General features: G+C 47.0%; 1 protein-coding gene across 5 annotated transcripts in view; it reads right to left on the reverse strand.

The window, feature by feature from the left end:
• Positions 1-2,690: 2,690 nt before the first annotated feature.
• Positions 2,691-23,835, reverse strand: part of NCK2 (NCK adaptor protein 2) — a 147,256-nt gene continuing 126,111 nt past the window's right edge. For 4 of the 5 annotated variants that reach the window (XM_087863233.1, XM_045771849.2, XM_045771846.2 and 1 more), the window contains 2 exons: positions 22,569-23,290; positions 2,691-4,074 (listed from right to left, as the gene is read on the reverse strand). In XM_087863233.1, coding sequence (XP_087719359.1) covers positions 3,880-4,074; positions 22,569-23,290 — 917 coding nt within the window. In that variant the 3' untranslated portion in view covers positions 2,691-3,879. Of the gene's footprint in view, positions 4,075-18,592; positions 19,335-22,568; positions 23,291-23,835 lie in introns of those variants that run through there. The other variant, XM_087863234.1, reaches the window with a different exon arrangement.

The raw sequence follows: 23,835 nt of genomic DNA on the forward strand, positions 1-23,835 counted from the left end.
ACATTGCTTGGCCTAGTCAACTTTGCCCAGTACTCATGACTCTTGTGTTGTCAGCTCAGGCTAAGACACATAAGGAACTTGGAGGATGTTCTATTCTGTGCCCCCCCCCCCCCCAAGGAGAAAACAAAGATGTTTGCTCCTCAAGGGAGGATTTTTTGGGGGATGTGAATTTGTCGACTACCTGAGGTAAGAACGTAAAGGAGAGTATGGCTCTCGGTGTGGCCCAGTATGGCTTTGGGGCCTGGACTTCTATTGGAAGATTGGTCACATTTAGAATGAGGAGTTTCTTGGAACACACGTCCTCGCAAACTTGGAGTCTAAGTTCTAAAAAGTGGGGGTGGATTGGCGCGGACACTGCCGGCCGGGGCCATGCTGAGGGTCTCAGGGCGCCAGACCTCTGCAGTGGGGCCCTCTGAGGAAGCCCGTGGCTGTTGGAGTCCCCAGAGTTCCAGCCAGTGAGGAAGAATGTCAAGCAGATCGTGTGACACACAGCCAGCCTGACTGGCATTGATCATGCTGTGTAGCACGTCCTACAAAGCTGGTCAAGTGCTCTACCCCCAGATAATCCTGGCACAAGCCTGGGAATGGCCAAGATGGCGAGGAGCCCCGTTTGCCCGCAAGCAAACCCAGAGAAGCTAGCTAATTCGAAGTCACAGGGTTAACAAGGATAACCGGGCACTCCTACCACACTTGGCTGTGGCAGCGGCTCCCAAGTCTGGAAGAGGGGTACTGCTTCATGGGAGAGCAGACAGCACCCCTGCAAGGTGTCAGACAGACCTGGAACCACCCTATTAATTACACGAAAGGTAATTATACACCTTTGGCTGAGTTCTAGGGACAAAATGGCCAAGACTCAACCTGTATTTACCGGAAAGTTTTATTTTAAAAGAACACTTTCAAGCTTTTCCAGGCTCTCACAGTTCTAAACTTTGGTCTTTAAGATTAATTTGCCATTCTGGTATCGGGTGGTAGAAATGGTAGAGAAGTAGTTTATAAACCACTTCACATATAGAAACCAAAGACAAAACTGTACTGGCACCGAAAATACTTTGTTTGGAAATGTCAGGGTTTCAGTAGACCTAAAGATTCTAATTATAATTTAAGACTATAATTTGTGATGCACTTTGGGAGAAAACAGGGCCAGTTTTAGCTCCCTAGAAACATGATTTAATAGCATCTGGCACTCATCACGTGTGAGGGCTTGCTAGTCCAGGGCCGTAACTCAGCAGGGCTGTTTCTGAAAAATGAAGGCACATTGAATGCAAACAAATGAGCCGAGTCACACAACTATACAATGACTGCCCTTTATTGTCCTTTGCCGTCTGTGCAGAGGCAAGGGAATGGCAAAGCAAGGTCTGTCCAGGAAATCTCAGACATGCAGGAAGATGATGGCAGAAGGGCCACCTGGACAGAGCATTGGCGGTCCACACTCCAAACCACACGGGGACCCTGCGTTGACCGCCTACCCCACTGTCAGCAGGCCCATACTGGGGCTATCAATCCACCCTCCCCTGGTCCACCTGGTGCCTGGAAGTCCAGGGATGCTGGAACCTTTATAAATACGAATCCTGATCTGCCCCAGGCAGCTGGAAGACTTCCCATGGTGTTTTGGGACAAGACTGAAAATGACGGTCACTTTTAACTATAAGCCTTAGAGAAGTTCCTGAAGCCAAAATGTCTATCTGTATTGTGTTCTTTAATTGCTTGTTTCTTCCTTAATTGCTATGTGTAAGCCCAGGTCTTTCAGCTATCCAGACACTCGTTATATGGAGAGATTCTATCAGGTCAAAATGGAACACACAACAGTGAGACCTGAAAAAGTCAGAAGGACTTGTAATTTCCAGGGATAAGGTATAGAATAGATGATCCACTTCACTCACCTGGATATATATTCTGATGGAACTGGGTACCCCAACTCCACGTACCAGACCCCAAATGTCTAATTTATATCAAAGACAACAAAGAGATACAATGAACTCACAGAGAACAGGAATAGTAGGTTACATGCAAACTCTCACCAAATCACTTATTTCCCCTGGAAGCCCCCTGGGCTGATGTTGGAAGGGTGTGGCGCCAAAGTCAGCTCTCTGGGTTTGCAATCCTGCTGGACCATGTACCAGCCACGTGACCTTGTGCATTTACTTCCTGCCTCATTTTCTCCATCTGTATAAGGGGGATGTGAGCAACCCCTCCGGGGGTTGTGAGGAGGAATAAGTGAGGATGCCATGTCTGGCACAGACTGGGCACTGGATACACACGTGCCGTTGGTAACCCATAAAGGCACAAATCCTGTGATGTGACTTTGTTTCCAGTGCCTGGCACATTGCAAATTTTGAGATTCGCTTACCAACTGAGCAAATGAAAGTAAGACACAGGTGGAGAGAGAAAAGCTGGCACTGAGCAGCGTGGCTGACAAGTTTGGTACAACATTTTTTAACAAATAATTTCCAAAGAGTAAAGTTACGACCAAGCTTGCAATTCTGCTTTCTCTTGGAGTTTCACTAATTAAAATTTATTATTTCAGAATACAAAATATGTGGTGGTAGAAAAAAGAAAACACGCAAATAATAAATTTGTTAAACTCCTCTCTAAAAATTGTTTCCCTGTAGGCACTGAGTATCTAGTAAATGCTAGAGCAGTTACTCTCTTGTAATGGAGGCTGAGTTTTCCCAAAGATAAATACACACATAGTCTTGTCATAATACTTTTTTTTTATTACAATATCCAAAAAACTGAGTATGCAAGTTTAGGAGGTCTCAAGACCCCTTCTTCAGTTGTAGGAATGTGCCATCTCAAGACTGTATATTTAAACTATAAAGAAGTTCAAATGTAAAGAAAAAAGAAAATGCAATTTCTTCATAAACATTCTGTGTCTCTTACTACCAATCACATATTCTCTTGTAAACCCTGAAAAATTCCCTGTAAAGCAAATAATATATATATATTATATATATATATATATATATATATATATGGTGTGTGTGTGCGTGTGTGTGTAAAGTGTACGGTAGCTCCCCTTCCCCAAAGATCAGCTGTTTTCCTTAATCATCTGTATTAGTGTCAACAAATGGCTACGGATACATATTACTTTGAGAATTAAATACATAATTGTGAAATTTAAACAAGCCAAAGGGCGAGAGGAAAAAGCACTATGCGGATGGCACATTTGGGGGTAAATGACCACAACATCTGTCTTTTTGAGTCACGGGTCTCGCTTCTGCAGACTGACTCTCAAGGAAATTTCTTTTATTGCAAGCATAGCCCCGAAGGCACTGGACTTTCCTCACTACTCTCTCATCTGGTGGTTCTGGTATTGCTACCAGCAGGCGTGCCCACTCCCTGGACAGTCTGGGAGCCACGCGAGGGCGAACGGCACGGAGCCACGGCTGCCAGGCCCAGGGCTGGGGGCCTCTGCAGGAGCTCCCGGCCCCTGCTTTCTGAGTTGTACTGTAGTTCACTTAATTAACGGCAGCGTCGGTGCGTTCAAACTGTGCCCCATGTCTTTTTCATGAGGGGTTCTGGTAAGCACGAACGATCTGAACAGACTAAGGCTGTTTTCAGTTGAGCAGGAGTAAAGTGAACGAACGTCCCCCTCTTTCGCCTCCCGTTCTCGAAAGCTGGCGGGAGGGGGGGCAGGCCGCAAAGTGGGTGTCAGGGCCTGGCCTGGCAAAGGGGAGGCGAGCGGAAAAACAAACCGACCTGCACGCGAAGGTAAACGAGGCCAAGGAAGCCAAGAACCGATGAACCACCGGGCAGAGCGGAGCCCGCTGCAGGGGGGCCCCGTGGGCGCGGCTTCTTCCTGGGGCAGATCCGCCCGGCTCTGGGGAGGCGAGTGTGGCACCGAGGGCCTGGAGGTGGCAGGGGCTGTGGGCGGGGCCGTCACTGCAGCGCTCGGACGAGGTAGAGCTTCTCCCCGTGCTCACTGGTGAAGATGGGCGCCTTTTTGTAGTGTTCCACCAGCTCGTCCATGGTGTGAAAGCGCCGCTGCCCGATGCAGTAGACATTGTCCACGAGCTGCACCTTGAAATGTTTGTTCTTCCCTGACGCCTTCAGAGACACGGAGAAGTCACTGGGCTGGGGAGGAAACGAACATGGGTCAGGGTGGGCCGCACGCAGGAGACGCGGGGGAACGCCCCCCGCACGCACGCACGCACGCAGCCAGGTGTGCGGTAGTATCCAGCGCGGCACCTGAGGCTGCGAGCGCCCCAGGCGCTGTCCGCGGTTGGCGTGTTCTGAGTCCAAGAAGAACTGCATTCTGCTGAGCAGAGCTTCCGCGCCACAGGTATTTTGGTTATTCGAAAACTGGGGGCCCGCCCCATACATAGCGTGTGGGATACCGGTGTTACCCTGATGCTGAAGAAACTTGAATTTTCTTTCCCACCCTATTTCTGATAAACCGGGGATTTTTAAAAAGTGGTTTGCATATAGGCAGCAGCTAGAAATTTCCCTTCCTCTATTAGAAATGAAGCCATCAAAAGTTTTCTAATTCTAAGCTATTTAAAAATAAATACTTTAAGAGCAGTTGAAAACTCTGGCTGCATTTTAAGCATGGTTTGTAATATCCCAGGGGGCGGCTGTACTATGGTTTAAGTGCAGATTTTATTGAGAAGTATCTGAATTTGTGATTATGTCCATGCCGTACCTATATGTGAATCGATTTTAGAAAGATATTATTTTTATTCAAATTGGTCCTGCCTCTTCTGAGGCACTGACTAGCCAGCACAGTTGACGGGGAAGTGGAAGAAGGCTGGCCCCCTCAGTGACTCCACAGTAAAACCCAACTGCCCACCATGGCAGCGTGGCACTGTGCCCACACGGCCTGTGTCACCTGGCCCTGCCTACAGATCTCATCAATGAGATGGGCGGTATGTCCCACCCCCAGTCCCACTGTCATTCCTGTTCACGTTGTTCTTTGAGTCATCCTGCCCCTACCTTGGACAACCATTCCTGCAAGGCTCAGCTGAAAGGTTTTCTACCTGAAGAAGCCTCCCCATTCTCTCTCAATCAAGATTAAGCTCTTCCCCTCCTTGGCTTGCCATATAGCAGAAAGCTAACAGCTTCCAGTGGCAGGGGCAGAGTGTATTCCAGAAACTGCTCTGTAATAAATAATCTACACATATGTCCTATCCCTTCACTATGCATTAGGCCAGGCAGACCACGTCTTCTCCACTGCTGTATTCCACAGAGAGCCACACAGATGGTGGGAGCCACTCCTAAAGCAGGGTTCAGTGCTTCTCAATACCCAGCAACTTCCTACTGCTGAGGACCCACCCAGCTTTGTGTCCTTCCCACGGGGACAAAATTAACAAGCACCTCAGCCACTGTCTTTTACATGGAGTGTACAACCTTTGATCTAAAGTGTGCAAATCTTGCAAGACAAGTGAAAATCCCATAAACCAATGACATCCCAGGGAAATGCGTATCTGAGGGCATTCCACTCTGCAAAAGCACTGCGGGGCTCACCCACCAGTCACAGCTGCTACCATGCAAGAATCAAGAGACAACTACATTCAAAGTTTGTATTTATGTATCCCTCTGCCCCACACAGACCAAAAAGAAACAAACCTTTGAGGGAAAAGCCCCATCTTATCTCCGTGCTAACTCTGGGACTTGATGCCCCAGAGGAGCCCCAGGAAATGCTTGTGGGATGGACCTTCAGGAAGACACAGAAAGACTGATCTCTGATTCAACCTCAGGCGATGTAGGATTTTCAGGATCGTGGCCACAAGAGGGTCAGGGGGTGGGGAGGAGGACACAGAACTTGAAAATGATTTCCTCCACTAGACCTCTTAGGAATGAATCACCACAAACCCTGATGTCACAGATGACCCTGTCGGCCTGCCCTGTCAACATAATATTCTAAATGGCACAAAACATCATTCTAAGTAATTCTAATCAATTCTCAACTCATGACTGTTTTCACGGGACTGAACAAGTTGGGCGCAAGCTAGCCTTGGTGTCCTCTGTATTATTTTCCAAGTTGGCTTCTGTGTAAGGCTCTGAAAAAAGAACCAAGTGAAATAGGTACTGCCTGACGGGTCCTTCACGTGTGAGCAAGGCCCGGAGCACTGGCACCATTGTCGCTGTCACAACAGTTATTAGTCCTAGTGCATCAGGACACCTCATCCCTATGCAACAGTACGTACAACTTAGGAACCACTCAACCCTCTCCTGAGGGCTTCAGGTTCTCCTTAAAGCAATGTTTAGTTTCAAGCTTCTATTACATTGTGTGTGTGTGTATGTATATATAAGTACATTTTGTGTGTGTGTGCCAGAGTGTGTGCCTTTAGATAAAGACAGAAGGCGATCTCACTTTTATAGTTTAGCACCAATCAGGCACTGTGCTAGTTTTATAGATCCTTTAATCAATTTGCAGATTAAACATCGTAGTCGAGGTAGTGTGTGAGTCAGGGTACGTACATGATATACCCAATTTTAATTAAGCCAAATGATCAACAGATGACTTCCTGAACGGGGAAATGTGCTTTTAATTTAAGCTCCCCAATTGAACATCATGGCGCGCCACGTGTATTTGTGCGTTACCGCAGTAGCGCCGATGCGGAGGAGAAGGTAATTTTTAATTTCATGGGCTCTTGAGCAGAAACCTTAAAAGTTAAGAATGTAGAACGAACCAAGTCTATGTCAAGCGGGAATGCTGAACACTTGGGGAATTCTCGGTTCATCCTGAGTAGATTTTCCAATCTATACCACTAACTGGCACTGCAGGAGGCCTGCACATGAGCTGGGCCAGTGGTTCTCAAGGTGTGCTCCCAAGACCAGTCCCAGCAGCAGCATCCCCTGGGAACTCGTCAGAAAACGCAAATTCCCAGGCCCCGTCCCAGACCTGCTGCATCAGACACTCCAGGGTGGGGCCCAGCCATCTGCGGTTTAACCCCGGCCATCTGTGTGTCAATGAGCCATCCACGGGACGCTGATACAGTCTGAGAACAGAAATGCAACCTGGGCCGACCACCAGCAGTGTTTTCAAATGTTCAGAGCCACGAGAAAAGACATGAACAGGACTGATGGGCTAAGTAGCCCCTTGAAGTGGGGAGCTCTGCGGCCAACCTCACCCGCAGGCTGTGGATGCCTTTCTGATTCTGTCCCAAGGAGTCCGGCCCCACTTGACATTCCTGTGAGGAACTGGCTCAATGAAACAGCGGGGATGCCGTGGACAGAATCTTGTTTCCTCAAACTGGGCCAGTTCCCTGGGTCTGACAGAGATGGAGTGGCTCCAGACCCCAAACAACTGTGCCACCAGAGAAAGATCATGAAGCAGGAGAAGACCCCTGCGGAGGTGATGCCACCAGCCTTGTCCACATCTTGTCCATTTTCTGGAACGACTTAGGGGAGTCGGATGAAGAAGAACCATGCCGCGCTCCCCTCGACTAGTAGCGGTGTGCTGATACCATGACCTCACACTCTAACTTGAAGCTGCTCAAAGAACCTTAGCAGGGTTGTGTGTGAATACCCACGTTGAGAAAGAGGACCCAACCACGCTCCAGCCTGCCTTCTCTCTCCACGCAGGTTTTTTTTGGGGGGAGTTACTGATCTGAAGACACAGGCCCATATGAGGTCATTAATAATCTTTCCACCCTGGGGCCCAGAGCAAAAGCCTCTGGAGTGTCCCTCACTGGGAGGCCAATGTGCCACAGTGATTCTGAGGCGGGAAGTGTGCTGGACAGGGGAACTCCCCACAGTTGGTGGGGGTCTAAGGCAGTACTGCTGTTTTTGCATCGTGGAGAAGTTGAAGACAGACGTTCTTAAGAACTCCACAATCTCATGGCGGGGACGTGCTCTGGAGAAGAGCTCTGGAGAAGCACGCACGTGTGTCCTAGGGTACAGCTTTAGCGATGTCCAAGCCGGATCATGTATAATGACGCCGGCGTACAAACCCTCTTCACGTCCACCAACAGGAAAATGGACAAACAGATGAGGTATGTACTTCGTCAAACAATGATACAGACGCATCACCACGGACTAAATAAATCTCACAGAGAACGGACCAAAAGAAGGAAGACTAGCTAGAGGATGGTACCGTCTATCGAATTCAAAAGCAAGCACAGTTAACATGTACTGTTTAGGGATACACACATACGTTTAAACAATCAAGAAAATGATTATCAGGGGTGCCTGAGTGGCTCAGTCCGTTAAGCGTCGGCCTTTGGCTCAGGTCATGGTCCCAGAGTCCTGGGATCGAGTCCCACATCGGGCTCTCTGCTCATCAGGGAGCCTGCTTCTCCCTCTCCCTCTGCCTGCAGCTCCCCCTGCTTGTGCTCTAGCTCTCTTTCTCTCTCCCCGTCAAATAAATGAATAAAATCTTAAATAAAAATAATAAATAAAAATAAAATCTTAAAAAAAAATAAAGAAAATGATTACCATAAAATTAAAGGTAGCCGTTACCTCTAGTGGGAGGTGTGGTGCAATCAAGCAGGCTAATCTGGGGGTGGGCAGTAGCTTCTAGACTACCAGCACTGTCCTATTTCCTGACCCTGACCTGGGTTAAACACGTACTTAAAAGTCATTTTCTGTGTGCTATGTGTCACAATAAAAAGAAGTTTTAAAGGTGCTAAATTTGAAGCTAGGAGACCTCGCTTGGCTATCCACTAGTCATGGGGCACTGGCATTTATTGCTTCAAATACCACCTCTACCCTCGTGCTGACTTCTCCCCATCCATTCTTTTCGGACACCAATTACACGTATGTTAAATTTTTCACTTGGGTCCTGTAAATCTCAGGTCAGCCTACCATAACCGAACACCATAAACTGGGTGGTTTAAAGACAAATTTACTTCTCACAGTTTGAGGTGGGGAAGTCCAGATCATGTAGCCGGCAGGTTTGGAATCTGATGAGGGCCTGCTTCCTGCTTTCTAGGCAACCATCTTCTCATGGTGTCTTCGGACAGCAGAAAGGGCAAGACAGCTCTCTAGGGGCTCTTTTATAATGGCACTAATCGCATTCGCGAAGGCCCCACCCACCTAATACAATCACATTGGGCCTTGGGCCTCAGGATGTGAATCTGGCAGAGGCGAGACACACAGACATTCAGTCTGTAGCAAAATCTCTTATTCTCGTTCTGTACTTTCTGTCCTTTTTGTGTGTATCCTAAAATCTCTAATTCCTCTGGGCTATCCTCCCATTTACTAATCCTTTCTTTGGATCTGTTTAATCTACGGTAAACCCACCAAGTTCTTAATTTCAGTTATTGTATTTTTTAGTCTTAGAATTCTCACTTTTGTTCCTTTTTATTGCTTCTAATTTTCTATTCAGATTCATCTTGCTGAATTTCTTGAACCTACTAGTCCATACATCTTAAGGACCACGTTTATACATTCAAAATCTGGGCTTCTACGGGTCTGTTTCTAGTCTCTTTTCCTCCCTTGTTTTTGGTAATTCAGTCTTGTCTTTTGGTACTTTAATCTGAATGCTGCATATTGATATGAGATTTGAAATGGTGCTACTGTCCTCTGGAGAGGATTTGCTTTGGCTTCGGTACTCAGTGAGGGTGGGGCAGAACACCTTAATCCAGTGAGGAACAGAACTGACGACAGTCAAGTTAATTTCAGGTTTACCTTTGCGTCTAGTATGTAGACTCTGGGGAGTCCATACTAAAGGCCTGGATTTTTTTCTGGGGCCTTTCTTCCTTGGTGGCCCTGACCTCCAATTTTTGCCCCTAGCACTGTAGGCTCCTGAAAGACTACTTCTTGGTTGCTTTTTGTTTGTTTCATGGTTTCATCCGGCTTTCTGAGGTGTTTTTGGCAGAAGTGTTAGTCTGTGAGAAACTAGTCCACCATGACCGGAAGTGGAAACTGGTCGTGACATTGGACAAGTGGTAATTTGTTCAGACTCCAGGTCTTTATTACAGTTACACTACTGAGAAGCAGGGTAGTTGGTTGTATTATAGGCTCTGGAACCAGGCTGCTTGGGTTCATATTCTGACTAGCGTTGTGACCTTGGGCAGATTTCCCATGGTTTTCTGCTTCAATTTTCAACCGCAAAACAGAGATAATTTCTGAAATTGGGAAGACACTGGAACAGTTTAATCAACTATAGTAATGTCAGGAGTACAACATCTTTGGGGAGATTAAGCAAACAGTCAGTTAGGGGCTCTTCAAGTTCCTTTTACGAAACTTTATAAAGATAGCAATCAGCATCTTGTTAATATTTTAAAAAGATTTCTTTTGACTAGAATTTCTAGAGAATACTTAACTTTCCAAACTAAGTAGAAGAGGTCTGCTTCCTATTGCAGAAGCACCACAATTTACTTCACATGTGATCATGTTGTCACCCTTACTTGTTTACATCTGTCTCTCCTACTAGGCTCCAAGCTCCTTGGGGAAGAGGCTCATTTCTATCTCATTTTTATATATGCGGGAGAAAAAATGGATCTGATACATAATAAGCACTCAACAGATGGCCACTGAACTATCTGCCACCTAGTATCTCTGCGGTCTCCTCCTGATTTCCAGCGGAGGGAAAATAAACATTACCAACATGACAGTTACTTGTCTGCTCTTTCTTTAAACAACCAATGGTAAAGCCGTGTCTCTTGAACTTTGTCATTTTCTATTGTTGCCTTTCTTATACTCTTGCCTTCTACCTGGGGTACCATATTACTTGTCTATTGCTGAGTCACAAATCACCCCTAAATTCAGTGGCTTAAATAGCAAACATCTATAATTGCAATTTCTGTGGCTCAGGAATTTGGGAGTGCCTTAAACCTTGAGCTAAAACCACTCAGCTTCTATTGGGCTGTAGTCAAGACATCACCTGAGGTCTCAACTGGGGATGTAGGAGCTGCTCCCAAGAAACAGGTTTGCTCACATGAACCACTCAGGAGGCTCCTGTTTCTGGTCTTATGGGCCTTTCCACGGGGGTACTTGAGTCTCTTCACAACCTGGCAGCTGACTCCCTCATGATCAAGTGATTTTAGAGAGACAGCAAAGCCAGAATGTCTTTCACAATCCAGTCTTGGAAATCACCTAACATGACTTCCACCACATTCTGCTCATCAGAAGTGAGTCATTAAGTGCAGCCCCTCCCCAAGGTGAGGCAATCAGGCTCCACCCTTTGAGGAGAAGGGTATCAAAGAATTGGTAGACACCTTTTTAAGCCATCACAGGTACCATATTTGTTAAACTTTCTCTGGCTGCACTAAAATCTAACTAGACTTAGTCCTGTACCTTCTCTTCCATTTCGAAACATCTGCCTTCAATTCCTGTAGTGAGCTTCCTCCCACTGTCCAAATTTCTTCCCTTTCCTTCTCCAAACGTTACACTTACTCAGTATCATTTCTCTTCACTGAACACTGTGCTAACTTTTCAAGTTTTCTAATATCAGACCATGTCTTCTTGTTCTCTCCTTCTCTCTGACTGTCCCTTAAAGGAATGATTTTTTTCTATTCTCATGCTTTTGAACCAGAGATCATGAAGAATTATCAGTTGGGATAAGCCATACATTCTACCCCACGCCTTTTTTTAGGAAGTCATTTTCCAAGTGGAACGGGAGGACAATTTCATAGATTGGTGGAAAATCAACCTCTCTCAGGGCTGTTACTAATACATTTTTATTTCTGTTTAGGTTTTAGCTCCCCTATTTGAATATAATCTAAGTTCTAGAACTTGATTTAACCCCACATACTCACACTGGGATCAGAGTAGGTGTTTAATAAATGCACTGACTTATGAATTTCCCATTCTGACCATCTCTCCCAGTCTTCATTCCTTGAGGTATTTTTACATCTCACCTCTTTGCAATTTCTGCTCACAAGTGACCACTTTCAGAAAAGAAAACCCAAGAATACCCTCTTTGATACTATTTCTACAGCTTCATCAACTTTATCTACTGTTTCAAATACTTGCTGTAAAGCACCTTTGCATTTTTATAAAACCGATGCCCTCATCAAATATTTCTCTCCTTTCCTCAAGATTTAATCACTATTTTCTCATTGATGGGGAAAAAATGGATGCTGAGAACAGCTTGTAAAGTCCTTTGCTTCTTCTTCCATCCCTGATAGTCTTAAGTATTAATATGATTTTCTTCTAAGCACATGACTGGGAAGAAATAACAGGGGAGGGTGGGACCTTGCTCCCGGGCACTCCTGATTCTTAAAACATCTTATCTTTCACTTTGGAGAGTAGAAATGTCGTTTGTGCGGTTCGCCAAGCCTCCCAGGTAGACTCCGGACCGATTTCCGGTCATGCTGGTGTTTGAACATCAACAATTTATGTACATATTCAACACTCCCTCTACTTCCAAATCCAGGTCACCTTGTTTTCTTTGCTTTTGTTTGATAGATGGATCTCTATCTCTTTTTTACTTCTTCAAGGAAGGTACTCTTTGTCCAGAGAAGTAGTTCTTGACCAAAAAAATCTGAGAACCAATGGATTAGAGGCAAACTCTATTCCACTGATCAATACTCTCTCTGTTCTTCTCTCAAAAAAGCTGCCTTTCGGTTTTATCATTCTGTCAGATCACCTGCCCTGGTTGTCCAATACAGCCTTCTTTTAATCAAAATTGACTCACATATGTCTATACTTAGGCCACTAGCTGTCAACAGACACTCCACTCATTGTTTCTACATCAGATCACCTCTTCACTGGCACTTTTCTCTTCTATAAATGTGTCTTTGAAGTATTTACTCCACAGGCCTGAAGCCAATCCATATGAGACGTGATCAAACATTATTATTCTCATTATCTTTTGAAATAAACTTTTTTACATAACTCAGTCGTCAACCACTGAACAGTCTATTCATCTTTAAATGACTGTGTTTAGTGTCCATTTTTCAAGTTAGTATGTGCATGTGTGTTTATCCCTCCCTGCCTCCCCAAACACATTTCCTAAAGTTAAACGTAAATACTCCAGAGGCTAGACTTTTAGAATATTGTCCTCATCACTCTTCCTCTTTTTGCCAGGTCATGCCCAGTGTAAATGATCAATACTAAATGATATTCAATAATTCCATTCCGAATCTTACCATATAACGCAATGCTGTTCAAAAGGGCTGGAACCAACTTCTTATGCCACAATTCAGTGGTCCCCAAATCCGAGCACCAGCACCCCGGGGAGAGCCCGCTAACACGGAGCGGGGAGGAGCCTGCTCACACGGAGGGGGTAGGAGCCTGCTCACACGGACGCTGTCCGGCTCCACCCCAGAGACTCAGATTCTGCAGATGTGGGGTGAGGCCTGACAATCTGCATCCGCATTTCTAGCAAGTTCTCTGGTGACACTGACGCCTGTCCAGCAACCACACTTTGAGAATTACTGCCGCCAGGCTAAGGAAGATTTTACACGTGTCTTTTCCCGTTTGTTTGCTGAACTACTCATGCTTGATTCTGTCATATTTCCAGTGACTATAATCTAGTGGGAACTTTCAAAAAAGTGAAACAGCATACAAGATAGGAAGAAGGGGGTCAGGGGGCCGGTTTATATACAATTCCACTCGTAGTTACTACCCGCGGACCTAATTCATAATGAACCACAAACTCCACGGGGGTGACTATTGTGTTACTCCACCCGGCTCTTGCCATGCTGCAGACGTCGTGGGGAGGAGCCGCTTAGGATTAGTGTCATGAGAAACATCCCCAAAGCAGCAAACAGTGAGGCTGAGATTAAGAGGTTACGTGCTGATGCAAATCAAAGCCACAGCGCTCTCACTTCACACCCATTGGGTGGTTACCATGAAAAACAAAAGCCAAAAAAACAGAAAGTAACAACTGTTGGCGTGGATGTGGAGAAACCGTGTGTACTGCCGGTGGGAACATGCTATGTGCAGCCGCTGTGGCAAACAGAGGGCAGGTCCTCAAAAAAATTAACCAGTGAATTACCATTTGATCCAGCCGTTCCACTTGTGGGTATATACCTAAAAAAACCGAAGGCATGGACTCGAAAAGATATTTGCACACCCATGTTCACAGCAGCATTATGCACAACAGCCAAAAGATGGAAGCTACCCAAGTGTCCATCAACAGGTGTAAGCAAAATGTGGTCTATGTATACAACAGAATCTCATTCGGCTTTAAAAAAGGAAGGACATCCTATCACTGGCTACAACATGGATGAACCCCGAGGACATTATGTTACATGAAATAAGCAAGACACAAAAGGGCAAATACTATATGATTCCACCCATATGAGGAACTTAGAGTAGTCAGATCACAGAGGCAGAAAGGAAACAGGAAGCAGAAAGTCACCAGGGGCTGGGGCAAGAGGGTAATGGGTGGTACTTAATGGGTATACAATCCCAATCAGGGAAGTTGAGAAAGTTTTGGAGATGGATGGTACTGATGATTGCACAATAATGTGAATGTCTGTAATGCCACTAAACTTAAAGATAGTTAATTAAAACGGTAAATTTTATATTATGTATATTTTGCCACTATAAAAAAAATCTCTTGTGCTCGTCTAAAAAGATTTGTGAAGTTCCGTTGGAAACGAGGCATGTGACAGAGGGACCCAAGGCATCAGGACAGGCGAGGACACGTGCTCCTCCCACCACGGACACTAACCTGCAGTCATCTGGGGGTGCAGGGGATGCTGAGAGGGCGGGATGGTCACGGGGTCCAGCGCACCACCTCCTAGCGAGGCCACAGCGGTGGTACACAAGAACTCAGCATTTCCTCCAGATCACCTGCAACACCTGGTGACCCTAGTTAACAGCTTTTTTTGGGGGGGGGGCTGGGGGAGCAGGGCATGGAGGGAGGCAGGTGGCAGCTGGAGACAGGGCTCAGACTCAGCTCCTGAATCCAAAGTGTGTGCTTTCCTTTGGTCTGGAGTCAGGCAACAATGATCCCTAAACTTGACTTTTTTTCTATGAATCCCTTTTTTCTCCACCTTCCAAAAATGCTACAGTGATACTGCCTGGCTTTGGCTGGGACACCCACTGGGCCCTCTTAGAATATGTGAATATTGGCAGTATTAGTAAGATACTCTAGAAACCATGTGTGCTGGGCGAGCACTTGCCTTGCACACATCTTGAGACCAGTGTATACACTTCTTGTGGAATTCCTTCTATACTTTGCAAAGAAACAACTTTCAAGGGACTCCTGGTGAAGACCCCTGGCAGGCCGTCCAGGGTCCTCAGTTTCAGGAGAGAAGACATGTGAGCCTACCTTCCAGATGCTTATTACTTACATACAAGAAAATCATGTTTTTGTTTCCCAAGTGTCAACCAGAGCTGAACACTTCTGTCCCGGTCCCTCAGCCATCTCTCACTCCACAATCTTGAAGGCTGGAGACCATACTCGGGACCTTCCTTCACCAGCGGAGAAAACACATCCACAGCGGGGAACACGCCTCTGGCCTGGCCAGTGGGCACCTGCCAGGGCCTGCAGCCTCACCTGCCCCTCGCTCTGTGTCTATGAACGTGTGTGTTGTGAAGAACAAAACAAAACCGTGCGGTTCACAGAGATCCTAATACTTTCTATGCTTTTCTTCCATTGCTAATTTAGTGGAGTGATCGCTGGATTACTGGGAGGGAAACCTAACTTCTACCTCTTGTAGAAACCAAACGTTAAGTCTCAGTCCAGAAGACAAATACATTTAGCTATTTCTGTAGCCACAGCTAAAAAGAAATCGAGTTAAAAAAACAAACAAAAACAAAAGCCACCCCAGAGGCCTACGCTGGTACTCTGTGTGTCCGCCCTATAAGCCTTTCTAATAAAGTGCTAAAAACTTCCTTGATTCAGTTGTTAAAAATTTCCATTACATCTTGAAATGTTTTTGGGGAAAAACATTTCTTACAGGGACTGGTGATTTTCTATGAGAGCAATACAAATATTTAGATAAATAGGAGTTCATGATCCAGGAGATTTTTATGAAAAATCTTTCTGAATACGGTTATGGATAAATTATTTACTTTGACCTATTTTTTGTTTTACTTTGAAACACTTGTTCTTCAGTTGCCAGTGGTTACTGGATGACCATTTCTCTCCCCACTATGTCTGCAGGTCTGAAGACAGGGTATGTGGACCCCCCTCGTGGCAGCAAAAAATAGGCCAGAGGCCACGGTTCTGATTCAAGCTCAGCAGTGCATTTAGCACAACCCCAAGAGAACATAGGCATGGACGGAGAACTTCGGAATCTCTAGCGCTCTGCACTGGCTGCCTGCTGACTCCCATACTGAATCTATTATGCACATTCTGGATAATTAATTCGTCAGTTAACGCAAAGAGTATTTCTTGGGAGTCCCACCAAGGTAGTAGGATTCAATGCCAACAACATGACACAATGTGCACTCTCCGTGCTGACCTGGCCTTTGAAGGGGCCAACACAGCCATGTTCAGGGGCAATGCCACCCTAGCATAAGACTGCCCTGTGACCCAGGAGCATGTGGGGAGCACACGGCCCAGGCCTGCAGGTCAGGAAAGCCTTTGAAGGAGCAAAGCTTGAAGGACATGCATACATTACACTGGTGAGGGGTGCAGGGGAGGGGTACTGTATTCTAGAATTTTCTAGACCTGTACAAAGGTCTGGAGGAAGAGACAGCCAGTCCAAGAACCCAACAGTATGAACACAGGTGCAAGGAAGGAAACTTGCACTCTAGGACCTGGAGAGACACGAGGCACGAACAGAAGAGGCCACTCAGGAACTCTCCGCGACACAAGGGGAAGAGTGGCCACGTGCAGCTTCACCACCCTAGTCCAATGGCCTGACGGGGCCCACGTGGTGAACCTGCACCCGCTTCCTTTACGTGTCACAAGTCAGCTGAGGTTTGGGTAACCGACTATTCTTCCTTTTCAACAGTTATCTCCCTCCAAAAACAAATCAATGGATTCAGTACTATTTACTTTCTTTTATTTGAACAAAGCAGAAATCAGACTCCGTTTAAAGCCCTTCATCATAAATAATGGTTTTCTAAGATTCTCAGGTGCCTTCTGCATTACTGAAAGGCCAGTTATTTTGCCTGCTGGTTACATGCAGTTTTACTGGCAGTCTGCGAAGACACGGGAGCTCCAGGGCAGAGCACTCACTTAACTGAACTAGTCCATCCCCCTCCTCCCGGGAAGAAAGGGGAGCCAGACCTTTAACTGAGGCCAAGAGCACAGTACAGAAACCCTTGTTGGGTTCTGAAAAAAATTATAAGTGACACCCTGAGCACATTTGTGATTGATTTTATTTTAAGAACTAGCTTTAAATAAGACTCTAGTCTTTTTTCACAGATGCCAGTTCATAGCCTGGATTTGTTGATTTGTCTGAAGGCAAATATGGAAGAGCTAGCCAGGGCTGATGAGGCTCGGAGCCATCTGAGAGCTGGGTCAACGGAACAGGTGATGAGCAGTGAACTCTTAGAAAAGTAGCCATCCTAAGTGATGCTTCGGGTCCTTCCAGTTTTAAGAATTCGATATATTTCAAGTGAGACATACTATAAAAATCTAGGCTTAAAGCTTCCAGTCAGGACTGGGCAAACAGCCTGACAATTAAAAAGTAACATTATTTTTGCAATCGGAAAGATGCATGCAATTGGAAAGTTACTGCTCAGAGCAACCTATACTCTTCCTCAACATGAGCCCACCACTGAGGAGACATCTAGAAATCATGGCACCAGACCGTGGATTTAGAAAGCTCGTGAGCCAGTCGCTGCTGGAAGGCACGCACTCCGTGGCTCCTCAGCCTCTGAGCTCCTAGGAAGCAACGTTCACTCTGCTCCGACAACCACACTCTTTCCCATTTTCCATCAGAAACACAGAGCAAAGGCTGCTTGTTTGTTATCAAATTCTAAACAGCTGAAAAAAATAGAAAAGCACTTTAGGAGGTGAATTCCACTCAAAAGAAGCCAACAGCTCTACCTAAAGGGAACTTCAGAAGAGATGGGTAGAAATGTTCACCTTTAAGCATGTTTATAGTTCTTCACACGTAGTACAAAGCAAATGTAGTATTTAAACAACCGTTGTAAATATGTCTAAAACCATTCAGGTTACAAGATAGTTTTCAAAGCGTGGTCCCGAGTTCAGCAGCACCGGCAGCACCGAGGAATGTGCTAAGAAATGCAAATTCTCGGGCTCCAGACCTCCTGGGTCACGGTCAGGAACATTACGGGTGGGACCCCGCAGTCGCTATCTCACCAGGCCCCCAGGGAGATGTTGGCACACAGTACAGGGTGAGTATCAGTGATCTAGAGAGACAAAGGGATGACATCACCCAAAAACAGAGTTTTGGCAAAAAAATTATGATTTCTATAAGAAATAGAATTTGAATTCTACAGCAAGGAACTATACTAATTCTTTCCTTCTGCTTCTCCCTGGCCAAATAATCTTAATGGATTTTTTTTTTAAAGAGCAAGGAATGGAACACATGACTGTTCGTGTGGCCAACACACACACTACGTTATCGTTAGCTAAAGGTAGTTTTTCTCCAGCAGAAACAAATGCAGCGTATGACCGGAAATTAGTATGCAAATCCTACTGTAAAAATAATACACATGAGGAAGGAGATCTCTCTGGGATTCGCAGCGTCTGGCAGAGGAAAACGGCTCCCTAAACCAAGGCGGGTGCTGCACAGCTAGTCCCCTTGGCCGAGCGCATCCCAGGTGTGAGCTCTCTTCCCGAATAAGCGTCTCAAGGACGGGGGGGGGGGGGGGGGGGCACCTGAAAACCTCAACTCCTGACAGCTTGCCCAGCTTACCAGAAACCTGCCGCTGCTGGTTATTCTCCACTGTGAGCACAGCTTTCCAACCACATCCGGAGAATAAGTGTGGGCAAGGACATAAGGATGTACGATGAGCACGCACAGGACAGGCAGGAGCTTTGACTTTTCTAGATTTAATGAGCTACGGATTCGCAGGTGCAGGCAGGATAACAGAACATGGAGAGGAAGAAACGGTGCCGTTTTCACCTTGAGCTGCCGGGAAGAAAGGACGATCACGGAGTGGGGAGGAAGGGAGAGAAGACGGCAGAAAATAGAGTAGGTATTGAGGGTCAGGATAGGAAAGAGAGCCCGAACAGGATCATGTGGCTCGTCCGTTCCTCCCTTAATAAAACACGCCTGACAGCTACCTCTGAAAACACCCAGGACATCACTCACACTGGCTAGCACGGGATGCAGCAATGTTTGTGTTTGTTTTTCCAAAATATGCGCTTCTCCTCCCCCAGAAGCACACATGTCCTAGGGCTCAGCACTGGGTATATTTTTATTTTTCAAAACAGAGAAATACGGAGTATTTTTAAATGCGAGATAACGTCAAGCAAGCGCCTCGCTTATTTATATTGGAATCACTCAGGAGATCTTAACGAGGCCTATCTGGAAGAGGTGCGGTGAAAATGCTTCTGTGCTTATTCGGAAGTCAGGCGTCCCGCGGTAACCTCAGTCACAGGAAAGTCCCAGGCCCAAGGACTGCAAGAGAGAAAACGGAAGTGAAACGAAGACGTCTCTGCGTCCTGCAGGAATGTAGACCCCGTCAGAAACCTTCCTGCCCCCCGGCACGATGTGATGTGCTGTTAGACCACGGCGGCTAGACTGAGGGCTCACATCGGTCTGATGGTTGCTTTGAAAGCCAGGCTCTCATCTCAGAAGTGCCAACATGAATAGGAAAGGAGACAAAGAAGGAGAGGAAAGGATAAGAGAGCCTTGGCAAGAGGCAGAGGCAGTCAGGAGATGGTGGAAAATGAATAAGGAATGGATCTGTCCATCTGTCCATCCACACGGTTCCTCAACAGCCCCAGATGACCGGGTATGAGCAAGAAAAGCAGACCACGGTCTGCTGTTGGAAGAAATGCAGCAACACATCTTGGAGACCCCTATAACAACCTTTTGGCACAAGGCAGGCATCCCAACAGTGGAAGACGCCACACATCAGGTCACAAGCCACTAGGACAGGCAGCCCTGCACACCGTCAGGTCACGTGGCCCTCGTCAGCCCGAGCCAGTGTTAGTGAGGGTGCAGGGCTGATGTAGGGCCCTCTTCGCCTCCATCCTCCTGGAATCACACTATTTGTGTCTCATAGCTTGTTTTTCTAAGTTAAGACAAAATGCAAAAAATCTGGAGAGGGTCCTTTAAAAGTGTCAATAATTAATGTTTCAATTACTTAGAAAGTCAGCATATTGTCTTATAATCTGAGACAAACAAGACACCGGAGCTTATCCGAGTGCTAAAATGGAAACCAGGTAATGTAAATTCTGGCGTACCTCAGAGAGACTCTAGACCACCGCGAAAAAACGAATGTCACAGTAAAGTGAATCAAATGAATTGTTTGGTTTCCCAGTGCATATAAAAGTTATGTTTACACTAGCCTGTAGTCCTTTAAGTGTGCGACAACATTATGTCTATAAAATAATGTACGTGCCTCAACTAAAAAACACTTTATTGCTAAAAAACGCTAACCATCACCTGAGCTTTCAGTGAGTCAAAGTCACTGGTCACAGATCACCATAACAAATACGAACATAATGAAAAAGTTTCAGATACTGTGAGAACTACCAAAACGGGACAGGGACACGAAGTGAGCAAATGCTGGTGGAAAATGGCGCCGATCAGACTTACTCACCACAGGGTTGCCACAAACCTTCAATGTGTGAAAAACACAGTATATGTGAAACACAGTGAAGACAGGGATGTCTGTATCCCTCCCTATCCACAAGGATCTGGTCTCTGAGTTCACAGTGACACCTGCTTAGTGTGTTTTTCCTACAGAAACGTAGTAGGAGGTCCACCCCAAGGCCAGCAATCTGAAGGGTGCTTTCCTCATCTACCCTATCTCCAAGCCTTAGACAGGAAGAACAATGAATGAGGCTAAGGTTTCCACACTGCAGGGCTACTTTGGCCCCTCTCCATTCGAGAAGTGTCTTTAAACTCAAAATTTCTTTCTTTTTTTTTTTTTTTTTTGAGGATTTTAAAATTTTTTTTATTTTTCAGTAATCTTAACACCCAACATGGCACTTGAACTCAGAACCCCAAGATCAACAGTCACACGCTCTACCAACGGGGACAGCCAGGCGCCCCTCGAACTCAAAATTTCTAAATCAAGATTATACTTTCTCACTTGGGATTACACTTATCCCTTAAGTACTCTGGACCAACCACCTTCTACTGTAATTGGTTTTCCAGTGATTCCTCTAAGTTTCTGCTCAAAAGAGTTAAACGTGTGGCATACTTCATTCTCCTAAGCCTCCAGCAGGATCTAAAGGAAGCTATGCACAGAGCTTACGTCACGTGAGAACGATTCAATCTGATGTCTTGCCAGCAATGATAAGCTCTGGCGGCTGGATAAGAAGATCTCGGAGTTCAGATTTCAGAGGGAGTTAATATCCAGGCCTGGTGTGCTTGCCTAAGCACATCTAAGGCAGCCGCCAACCCTCGACCTGCTGACACCGTAAGGGGTCTGGTTGCCACCATCATGACGCTCCTCCTGCCTCCAAGAAGAATAGATCACAGCTGCCTCTGTCTCAGAAGAGGAAAAACATTTCTATGGCCTCGAATTCCTCTCAGGTCCGTCTGCAAGAGTCTTCAATATGTACTTACATATGGTGGCGTCAACCTTCCCAGAGGACACCAATTACAGTACAGATCACATACTTACTAGTCTTACAGTTCACATTTAAAAAATTAAACTGAAACCTGCCAGAGCCAATGCGACGTCATTGCAGCGCACTCTACCTACATTAGTCTTGTCTCGGGGGTGGGGGTGTGGATCTTATTATATGGAAGGAGTATCTGCAAAGAGATCGATAAAACCGGTTGGGTTGAGTATTTCCATAATGTTTATGCATGAAAAGGTTACCCTGCACGACACTGACACTGGCCCAGTTCCTCCAGACAGGCCCAGCCACATACCCAAAACACAAACCCCAAATCTGTCTGCTGCTGGAAAAGGATCTTCTACAAGTCAAGCGGCCTCATACCTCCGATTCAGTTCACACACGCAAACGCAGCTCTCTCAAGCCCCGTCTTCTTCTTTTCCATTCTGTTCATAAGTGCTTTAAAAGCTTTTCGGAGATGAACTCCGTGATGCCACCTGCAGTCGAGATGACCTTAGGATTGTATGGTTTCAAAAGGAAAACAAACCAACCAACAAAGGCTGTGTCAGAAACCAGGTGCCCCGCCCGCTGAGCACAGGAGACATGCCTAGGACCCAGGGAGGAAACAAAGTCAATCACCAGGGCCTGGGTGGGGGGAGTGGGGTCATTAACAGAACGGGAAACCCAGAGAGAAAATGATGTCTGAGTCTGTAGAACGTTAAAGGGGTAATCTCAGTAGAGCGGCAAAACCACGTTCAGGAGCTAAAAAACCATTTCACTTACCGTCCCATCTGCGAGAGTACGTCTGCTGGACAATGACGGCCACTGTCCCCAGCGGGGTTCCTGCGCCCGCAGCAGACTTACATCTATTACAGAGCAGCAACCTTTTGCAGGTTTACAGGCATATCGTATTCCTCTAGCTTAACTGTAGCCCCAAGTACGTGGGGCTCTAGGTTAAGAGGCGCTCCAAACATCCTCTGGCTATTTGCAGTGTGGAGAGGGAATGGAGCAGACGGTCGCGGGGCGCAACGTACACACACAGCCGCGCACACTGGCGGGTGCAGCCTGGCGCCTCCCTGCGCCGGGCAGACCTCAGCCACCCCGGGGCACTTACCGAAGACTCGCTGTCCCTAATGAGGAAGTCGCCCTCGACGCCCCTCTCGTTGAGGGCGCACTCGGCCTGGTGCCGCGTCACGTTCCCGTAGTACCACTCTCGGCCCGCGAAGCGCCCGCTGCACGCGGGGCCCGCGTAGCTTATCTGCGGCGCGTGCGAGGGGTGCAGGGCGGGCCCGTCGCTGAGGACCACTACGTAGTTTTTGGGGACCAGGCCGACCTGCCCCCGGGCGTTTTTGCACTTCCACCACTCAGGGTCGTTCTCGGGCTTCTCGATCACCTCCATGGTCTCCCCCTTCTCGAAGTTGAGCTCCTCCTCGGTGACCGAGCTGAAGGGGTACAGCGTCTGCACCACGTGCAGGACCCGGGCGCCCTGACCATTGCTCATGGAGGCGCCCTTCCGCAGGCTCAGGAAGCTGGGGGACTCGGCGGCCGCTTCGTCCATCTCCTCAAGGACGTAGTTGGAGGGAAACCAGCCAATCTGCCCATTGTAGCTGCCTCGCCACCAGCCGTCGCTGCACTTCTCCATGACGGTGACGCGCGACCCCTTCACCAGGGACAGCTCGTCCTCCCTTTCGGCCACGTAGGCGAACTTGACAAAGGCGGGGATGTTGAGGTCGTAGATGCGGTCGGCGCCGCCCCCGTTGGCGGGGTACTCCGCATCCGTGCTGGGTGTCGGGGATGCGTCCCGCGCGCTCGTCTTCCTCTTGGTCTTGCCGAGGCCTGTGGAGACACAGCAAGGGCTCAGTGGGCATGCAAGGGGCATCACTGGTGCTCGGACACGACACACAGTTGGGGGGGTATGACACAAAGCCACCGTCGGCACACCCTACAGCCACCGCCGGCAAAGGAAGGTGCAGTTGGGGTATGCCTTTGCAAAAGCTGGGAATTCCTACACCTTTCTCTCATTCACTTCTGAAAAGAGTACCCAGTACTAGCACTGCAAAAAGCTAACAAAACAGCAACAAAGCTCATTTCCTTCTGAAGGATGATACTTTTTAGAAAATTCCTGTGCCCCTCAGAGGGAAAAATTAGGTAGAAAGGCTCAGACAGGATGTCTTCAGCCTTCTTGTACCCAGCAGGAAACTGGACTGATGAACTCAGACCTGCTCCAAGCCTAGGAGTGGTCAGAGCTGCCGGCCCTGCTCCTGCCTCGCCACTCCGGGGACACTCCAGACCCTCCTCGGGCTGCCTGGCAGCAGACTGGCCCCACTGGGTACAAACCAGTACCCTCCTTCCTTTCTTCTGCAATTCTGTCCTTTCAAAAT

The sequence above is a fragment of the Ursus americanus genome, chromosome 7 (assembly GCF_024610735.1).
Source record: "Ursus americanus isolate L20-20 chromosome 7, mUrsAme1.1.p, whole genome shotgun sequence".
Classification (NCBI taxonomy): domain Eukaryota; kingdom Metazoa; phylum Chordata; class Mammalia; order Carnivora; family Ursidae; genus Ursus; species Ursus americanus.